A 9,370-nucleotide genomic window follows, 5' to 3' on the forward strand; every position below is an offset into this window, starting at 1 on the left:
TACTGGTATCTTGATCGGTATTGAAGTTTCTTGGGATTCCATAGAAATTCTTATTATCACATGATATCATTGGTGATGTGATGTCTTCTTCATTCATTCATTAATAAGTATAATAATGGATAGTTTGTTGTGAGCCTACATCAAACATGAGCTGTATCATCAGAGAAAACTGTCTTTTTTACTTTACTAGATCATCAGAGAGTATTGTTATTACACAATGTGATGTTTATAAAACAAAAGACACCCTCATTGCATTCTGAAACCTTTAATGTGTGTTATAGTGCCAAATCTTATGGCATATATTCTAAGTATTATTTCTTGATTTTCTTATTGAAATTATGAATTGCTTATATACCTCTGGATTTTATGAACATTTGCAGCATCTAGAAAGTGTAAGATTCAGACTCAGTTCGACCAAGGGCTTTATAGCTATGTAACTATGGAAGCTAAGCAAAGGTTTGGTTGACTAAACCTTATTTGTGTTTAAAATACTTACATATTAAATTTAATCAATTATGTGCTCAACTTTAAAGGTGCTTAAGATAAAAGTTGCATATTTATATAGTTAAAATATTAATATGCTTATTTTTTTGGGTCTGTTATATTAAAATTTCTACAATAAATTATTATTTTTATATAAAAAGCAATCTTATTCTTATTAATTCTTTATGAACGGTTGATAATTAAATAGACCGAATAATGATTTTATCTTAGATAATGTAAAATAGTTTATTTTTTAAGTTCAGAATTTTAATTTGGTATTTATACATTTCTCTTTTATAATTTTATTTATGTGACTTAATGTCTCATTAGTTTTTTTATAATTTTATTTATCTGACTTAATGTCTCATTAGTTTTTTGAAACAATTTTGAAAATAGATTTAATATTTTCAGAAATAAAAGAAGACATTCGAAAAGCGGTATGGAACATTCTGATATCGTCATCAGTTAGTTTTCATCAATATGAATTTGTTTTAAGTAACTAATAGAGGTTCAATGTCTAAATTTAGTGTATGGCGGAAGTGGGTATACATATGTTTATTACACACAAAAACTATCATAAAAAATCAACAATAATCTCAGCATAGATCATGAAAAATAGAGCACTCTGTAAAATAGTAGCAACAAACAATGTAAACTGCATTTGCCAGCTCTAATACATCATTGTTCATCATAACTTGCATGTTATTCAGGTAAAAGAAAAAACATAGTATTTAAATGAGAAAAAAAATACATTAACATAAGAAATTAATTAAGAGAAGAAAGAACAATAAAAGAAAAGATGGAGATGGCAAATTATGCATGTTATAATGTATCATTTAGTCCTTCAAACAATATCTGGATGGCTGATGATATTATGATAAAACACGTTCCTCTTTTGTGTCTCCAAATTGCTTATGATATTTTGGTTTCTCGGCTTTTCTATTTCGTCCTCAAGCCCCTTCGTGTGCCCCTCATTATTGCACAGGTGTTGGTAAGTATTCATTCATCATATATTTCTTTCTTTCTTTTGCCAGTAAATTTGAATCATCAATACACATGATAGTTAGTTACATTGAATTTTCAACATAAAAACATATAAAAGTTCATACATTAAGACTGCCATAAAAACATATAAAAGTTCATACATTAAGACTGCATTGCATAAATGAGAGATAAAAAATATAATAATTTCTGAACTTTATATAATGCAGGCTGGTTTTACTCTGAGTCCAAGTCTCTTGGGAAATTTCGAATGGGTATTTTCCTTGTTTTACAGTCAATATGGAATCCTAACTGTTGAAACCTTTGCAAACTTGGGAATAATGTACTATGTGTTCCTAAGTGGATTAGAAATGAATTCAGACACCATTTTAAGATCAAGGAAGAAAGGTACAAGCATAGCAATTGCCGGCATTGTGACGCCAATGTTATTTGGTGTTGGATTTCTAGCTCTACAACAAAAACTTATAGATAAAAATGATGTTTTCGCGCAAACACCAAAAGAAAATCAAGGCAAAGCATATTTATTCTGGTGTTTAGCACTTTCTGTAACAGGTTTCCCTGTCCTTGCAAGAATCTTAGCTAATCTTAAACTTTTATATACAAAACTTGGAAAAGATGCATTGACAGCAGCTATGTTAACCGATGCATATGGTTGGGTTATGTTCACCTTGTTGATTCCTTATTCGACTAGAGGTGGAAAGCCTTATCTCTCAGTAATCTCTACTTTGATGTTTATAGTTTTTTGCTTTGCTGTGGTGAGACCTATCCTTACTCCAATCATTGAACACAAAACAAGTATGAACACGTGGCGAAAATCACACTTATTGGACGTGTTGACGGGAGTGTTTATTTGTTCCTACATTACAGATTCTCTCGGTACACATCCTATTGTTGGAGCTTTTGTGTTTGGATTAATTTTGCCTCATGGAAAGTTTGCTGATATGGTTTTGGAATGGTCAGCCGATTTTGTTTCTGGGATTCTGTGTCCTATTTACTTTGCTGGATTTGGTTTTAGACTCAACTTGCCTTTCCTTTGGAAGCAAAAGAATGCAGGTTTAATGTTGTTGATTATGCTTTTGTTATGCATACCTAAAGTTTTGAGCTCTGTGATTGTCACTTTCTTCTTCGGTATGCCTGCCCGAGATGGAGTTGCCATTGGATTGCTTCTCAACACCAAGGGTGTCATGGCTGCCATACTACTGAATGTTGCTTGGGACAAAAGGGTAATTTTAAACTACCAATTTTCTATTATGGCATGATTTAAATCAAACAGCCTTTTAACCAAGTTACTTTTTTTTTTCTTTTTTCTTTGCAGATTTTGGATCCATATACTTTCATGGTTATGATGCTTGCTATTATAGTAATGACTGTAATGGTTTCTCCCTTGATCAATGCAATATACAAACCAAAATTCCGATTCATGCAATCGCAATTAAGGACCGTGCAAAAACTGAGGTTCGGTGTGGAGCTTCGAATCGTCGCTTGTGTCCACAATGCTAAACATGCCAATAACTTGATCCATGTCATTGAAGCCACAAATGCTACTAGGCTTTCACCTATACATGTTTATGTGGCTCATTTAGTTCAACTCACTAGACACGGCACAGCTATTCTTGTTTCCCAAATGGATAATTCAAACAACACGGTTGGTGGTGCAGAAGCAGCCAACTCTGGATTACAATTAGAGTTTGAGAGCATAACTAACGCATTTGAAGAACTTGTAGAACAATACAATGCGGTTAGGTTTGACATATCAAGTGTTGTCTCGTCCTACACAACTATCCATGAGGACATTTACAACGTTGCCGAAGAGAAACGCGCCAGCCTAATTCTCCTTCCCTTTCACAAAGAGTACTCAACAATAGAAGATGCTCCGGAAATAATCCACAATGAACATTGTGAGATAAATAAAAAAGTTCTACAACAAGCACCTTGTTCAGTAGGGATCTTTGTGGACCGCGGTTTAGGATCGTTGTTAGAAACAAAACTGCGCATTATAATGATTTTCATCGGTGGACCTGACGACCGTGAAGCCTTGTCTATTGCATGGAGAATGGCGGGGCATCCAGGAACACAATTACATGTTGTGAGGATCAATCTATTAGGTAAGGCTGCAGAAGAAACAAAATTAAAAATGGAAAAAAGCAAGTCTCGTCACGAAATGTTGTCGACGGTTATAGACAATGTGATGCAAAAAGAGTTGGATGAAGAGTGTATAATTTCCTTCAGGCACAAGGCAGTGAACAATAACGATTCAATTCTTTACTCCGAGAAGGAAGTCCATTCAAATACGGGCGAAGAGATTCCAACGCTTCTTAATGATATTGATAAACCTGGATATGATTTGTACATTGTTGGACAAGGAAGTGGTAAGAACTCAATGATTTTTTCGAGGTTGCTGGAATGGTGTGACCATCCTGAACTTGGTGTTATAGGTGACATATTGGCTTCAACTAGCTTTGGTACGCAATCTTCTGTGCTTATTGTACAACAGTATTTGGTTGGGAGAAAACATGTTGTTAGAAAATGTCATGAAGTGAAAAGTGGTACTGAAAATTTGTAAAAGATTGATCGACGAGACAAAGTTTTGGATTATTTAATATTTTGTATAGTTAAAATGATTTGTTTCATTTTTTTCATAAATTAAGTGGTTAGAGTCCATCCTGTAAAGTCATTTATTTATTATAACATATTTCAATTTTTTTTTAATAGTTAAATCATTTTATGCGTCTGTCCTTACCATTACATGTGTTAATACTATTATATGTTTTACTTATTTAAACGATCAGATATTTAATATAATATATTAAAATTGAATAGTGTGGTTTTGAGCCGTACATTTAAAGGTGTTAAAATGGCTAGTTCATATGGGTCGTATGTCAGGCTCGAAAAATTATAGGGTATCCCATAATGTTTAATGCTCCATAGTAAAAAACTCCCCCAACAAATAGTATCATGAGTCTTTGGTTCGAGAAAGGGACCGACTTACTTGTATCAAAAGTCAACAACGTCGGTGTGGTGAATAAGAAACATTTAGAATGATTTGTTTTTTTTATAAATTAAGTGGTTAATGTCCATTATGTAAAGTCATTTATTTATTATACTATATTTCAATTTATTTTTTTAATAGTTAAATTATTTTATGTGTCTGCTCGTACCTGCATTATAATTATTTAAAGGATCAAATATTTAATATAATATACTAAAATAGAAAAACGTGATTTTAAGCCAATATAAATACATTTAAACCTGTCAAAATGGCGAGCTCATATGAGTTAATCCGTTAGGCTAAAAAAATCATATGATTTACGCGTTAAAATTATAACTTATATTATTTAGGGTTTTTTAGTTCGGTTCTAAAAAATCCACTATCCATTAGAGTTAATCCATATGAGCCGGGGTAGTTCGTTAAGCACACATAGGTATATATATTTTTTATTTTATTTTTTTCTTACTTCAAAATAAAATAGTACTAAATTTTATCTCTATTATATTCAATATTTATCTTTTAAATCTTATACATTAATATAATAATCATTCTTTCTTATATTTGATTAGTTTGTCTTATATTATATATTCGAGTATTATTTTATACAATTTAGATATGTGTTTATATATAAAAACATATTATAGTATTTATAAAAGATAATATAATTTAATAATGTATTATTTTTAAAATAATATAAATTTTAATTTTATTTATAATATATATTATGAGTTCTTTATTTTAACTTTGTATTTAAAAAAGTTCATTTAGAGTTGGGTAGTCCGAAGTCCATCAAGGACTGGGTTCGAGTAGTAATTTTCGAGCTCATGTTACAACAGAGCTTTTTTCGAGCTCATATTACAATATTACAATAGAGCTTATATTTTTAGGAGAATTTAACTTGACACCCCCACTTAGACCTGACACCCCCCATCGCGTATGAAAAGACGACACTGTCCTTGTAAAATTATTTTCAAAAATTTCAAAATTTACAGTGCAGAGGCGTGCATTTGTAATTGTTGGGGCGATACAAGAAATTTAGAGCAGTTACCGAAAAATTCAAAAACAATGAGTATTTATATCGAATTTTTCAAAATTTCCAATATTTTGTATAGAAAATTTCAAAATTTCCAATGTTTATCGGAAATTTCAAAATTTTCGGTACAGAAATCCATTGAATATATCGAAAATTCTAAAATTTCTGGTATATATTCCATGGTAATTTATACTGGAAATTTTGACATTTCCGCTATGTGCCAAAACTTTGTTTTATACCGGAAAGTATGAAATTTCTTATAGTTGCTAATATTTTTTCCCTTATTTTACAAGGATAGTTGTTGATCGAGCGGTAAACCAGGCTATGGCTTCCAGGGGTGCTGATGTTGAGTCTTCCCAGATACGGGTTGGACGAGTGTCCCCAACCAGTTCACACCGGAAGCGGTTGGCTGAGTAGGGCCAGTTTCGGGGACCTCGTTGCACTCGATGTCGATCGGTACGATCAGTAGAGCAACCTAGAGATGAGGTGGTGCCAGATGCTGATTAAGTGGTTGATCAGGTGGTTGAGGAGGTTACAGATCTGGTTGTTATGGTTGAGGAGGTCGTTGAGGAGACTGGTTTGAAAGAGGTTGCTCGGGTGGTCCAGTCATATGTTGTTGTTGTTGATTCGCTCCCATCTGTTACTGCTGACACGGAGGTTACAACTCCTTCGACCGAGTCCTCTGTGTACACTGATGGAGGATTCCCTGGAGGACCCATTGATCAGTCAGTGCTTATTGTGTATGTTGATCATGTGGCGTTACGACTATAGCAGGGATATGTGCATGTCTTTTATGTTTAACTCTAATTTGTTTATATTGTGCCATGAAAGCTAAATGCTAATTTGTTTATATTAATTTGTCACATGAGCGTCCCATATTGAAGGTGACATCACATGGGTCGAAGATGGAGGACTTCCCGAAGATTCTGATGCCTGAGCAGGTCAGCCGGATTATACAGGAGTTCCAACTGCTTGATTTTGCCCACTGCTCCCTCACCATGCTTGACGCTCCACTACTTAGTGTTTTTGTTGAGAGATGTCACAAGGAGACATCTTCATTTCATATGCCGTTTGGGGAGATGACTATCACTCTGGCATTAACAAAGGAGACATCTTCATTTCATATGCCGTTTGGCGTTAACAGAGGTGCACACCATCGTATGTCTTGGCTTCAGAATACGTACGACGAGCTTATAGTGATTGGGAGTTATGAGGTTGTCGCTAGGGCGTACATGTTATATATAGTAGCATGTACTATCTTTGCAGACAAGTCTGGTGTTTATATCGATGCCCAACACGTGTGCCTCTTCGGTAGGCTCGAGGTTGCCAGTTAGGACTTGGGGGTGTTGCATTGACACTTCTGTATACAGCCCTTAGAGTGGTGATGGTCTTTGAGATCAAATAGATTGCTGGATATTTGAGTATGTTACAAGTATACTTGAAATTATTCTTTGTTGTTGATTTCTTATTTAATTGTTACGAATATAATTTCTTATTTATTATGTGTTGTGTCTTTATTTTGATATCAGTGTTGGATATACAAGCATTTCCCCATCATATGTGACAGAAGGGTGCAACATTGCCCAGTGGGGTCCCCACAGGCGAAGAGATGGAAGGCCAGACAGACATATCCCTACGGTGTTGCTAAGTACAGGAGGAGGCTCAATGCCCTAACTATAGGTAATGTCATATGGACACCATACACTGGTCATAGAGTCCATTATGAGTTCGAGGAGTCGTCATTATATTCAGGTTATATGCGGTGTTAGACCATGGTTGCTAGACATTTTCCTGAGAGGTATCTGCGACATTACGGTTATGTTCAGAGTATCCCACGACCAGTTCCAGATATACCATCTGCGGACATTGATTATTGGTTTCAGAGTAACTTCATCAACTCCGGTCGTGCCATTAGTGATCAAGCAGTTAGGGTTCATCATCCATCACAGTGTAAGGATGGTTACTTAGAGTGGTACCTCATTATATCACACCCTCATAGCATCCTACCTACTAATGATGCGGGGCCTTCTGGTGTTGGGTACCTATTGATGACGTGTCATCGCTGCCTCCTGCAGCTGATGCCGATGTCCAGCAGTGCCTCTAGATGATTGCAGTTATTATGGATGACCTCATGGGTTTGGTAAACCCAAATGGGGAGGTTTATACTTGATTATCTTGGACTGCAGATATATCATGTGGGGGGCTATTTAGACATGTTTTATATATCATGGATTTCATATATTATGTATGATTTATATATTATTCAGACATTTTCATCAGAGATTTTTATTACATAATATTTTTGATGACATAACTTAAGCAACAACATTAACTGAAATACAGACGCAATATCAATATTAACTTAAACATAACTTAAGAAAACAATAATAAATAAGAAAAACCTAAACACTACTAGATAATTATGGACGTTTCAGCATCTCCGTTATATCTTCAACAGATCTTGAAAATCTAGCATCTAACTCGGTTGACCCCTTTGTTATCCTACAGCGAAATGATCTTCGCATTTCTTTCACATCTTCGTCGGTCTTCAATTAAATAAAGTTGTATTTCACCCTCCCGTCAGTATCAATCCAATCTTCATGAAATTTGATCTTTCTCACCTTCCTAGTATCATCAGTATCAGGCAATAATTCATTCAACTTGGACGTCAGGCTGGCAAGAGATGTGGTGTCATCCGGAAGCCGAAACTCTACGGGAGGTGAAGCTTCGTTGAAGTACATTTCTGTCTTAATCAAAAATTGAGGAAGAGACATTTTTTGAGATGTTTTTATCAAACACGTGACCCCCTATTTATACAACTTTGCATTTACTCTGGACCACACAAAATTGTCGGTGCAATCACAACCATCCAAAACAGTCGACAAAATCCTGAACGTCTAAAAAATCAAAAAAATAATCATACCATAAATTTCATTTATGTTGAAATTTTCGGTAGCCACTGGTAAATTTCAAATTTCCAAAAAATTAATGAATGAAACCAGATATTTTGAAATATCCGGTATACCGGAAATTAAAAATGTACCACCGAAAATTTGAACAGTACCTAAAATTTTGTTAAGCCTACGGAAAATTTCGTTCAGAATTTTCATTTAATTTTGATGCATCATTTTTCAGGGTTTTTCAATTTGGTCCTAAAAAACCACTACCCATTAGAGCTAGCTCATTTAGTTGTGGGTAGTTCGTTAGGCCCACATAGGTGTGTGTGGTGATATATATATATATATATATATATATATATATATATATATATATATATATATATATATATATATATATATATATATATATATATATATTTCCTTACTCCAAAATAAAATATCACTAAATTTGATCTTTATTTTATTCAATCTTTATCTATTAAATCTTACACATTAATATAATAAGCACTCTTTCCTTATTCTATTAGCTTGTCTTATTATAAATATTCCAGTATTTTATACAATTTAGATATGAGTTGTATTTAAAAACACATTATAATTTTTATAAAAGATAATATAATATAATACTCAAAAATATATTATTTTTAAAATAATATAATTATGTATTTTTAAAATATTAATATACTTATTTTTTGATTTTTTTTACTCAAATACCCAAGTTTTTCAAAAAAAATCCCAAAACAACCTAGGGGTGTTCATGGTTCATGAATTGCACGGAACAAATCCACATTTATAGTTCAGTTCAGTTTATAATAATCATTTCAATAAAAATGCAGTTAAATGCTAAAATAGTTTCAATTTAGTTTCAAATTAATTTATAACCAGTTTGTGTTTATAAACTAGTTTAAAATTATTTTACAATTATAAATCAATTTTATAATTTGAACTCTTTTAAAATCAAAT

General features: G+C 33.2%; 1 protein-coding gene across 1 annotated transcript; it reads left to right on the forward strand.

Annotated features, from left to right (window-relative positions):
* Window positions 1–1,282: 1,282 nt before the first annotated feature.
* Window positions 1,283–4,048, forward strand: LOC127103317 (cation/H(+) antiporter 15). Its single transcript, XM_051040584.1, has 3 exons — window positions 1,283–1,474; window positions 1,695–2,708; window positions 2,801–4,048. The coding sequence occupies exons 1-3, from the start codon at window positions 1,283–1,285 to the stop codon at window positions 4,046–4,048; spliced, it is 2,454 nt and encodes an 817-aa protein (XP_050896541.1).
* Window positions 4,049–9,370: the final 5,322 nt, after the last annotated feature.

The sequence above is a fragment of the Lathyrus oleraceus genome, chromosome 7 (genome assembly GCF_024323335.1).
Source record: "Lathyrus oleraceus cultivar Zhongwan6 chromosome 7, CAAS_Psat_ZW6_1.0, whole genome shotgun sequence".
NCBI classification, from domain to species: Eukaryota; Viridiplantae; Streptophyta; class Magnoliopsida; order Fabales; family Fabaceae; genus Lathyrus; species Lathyrus oleraceus.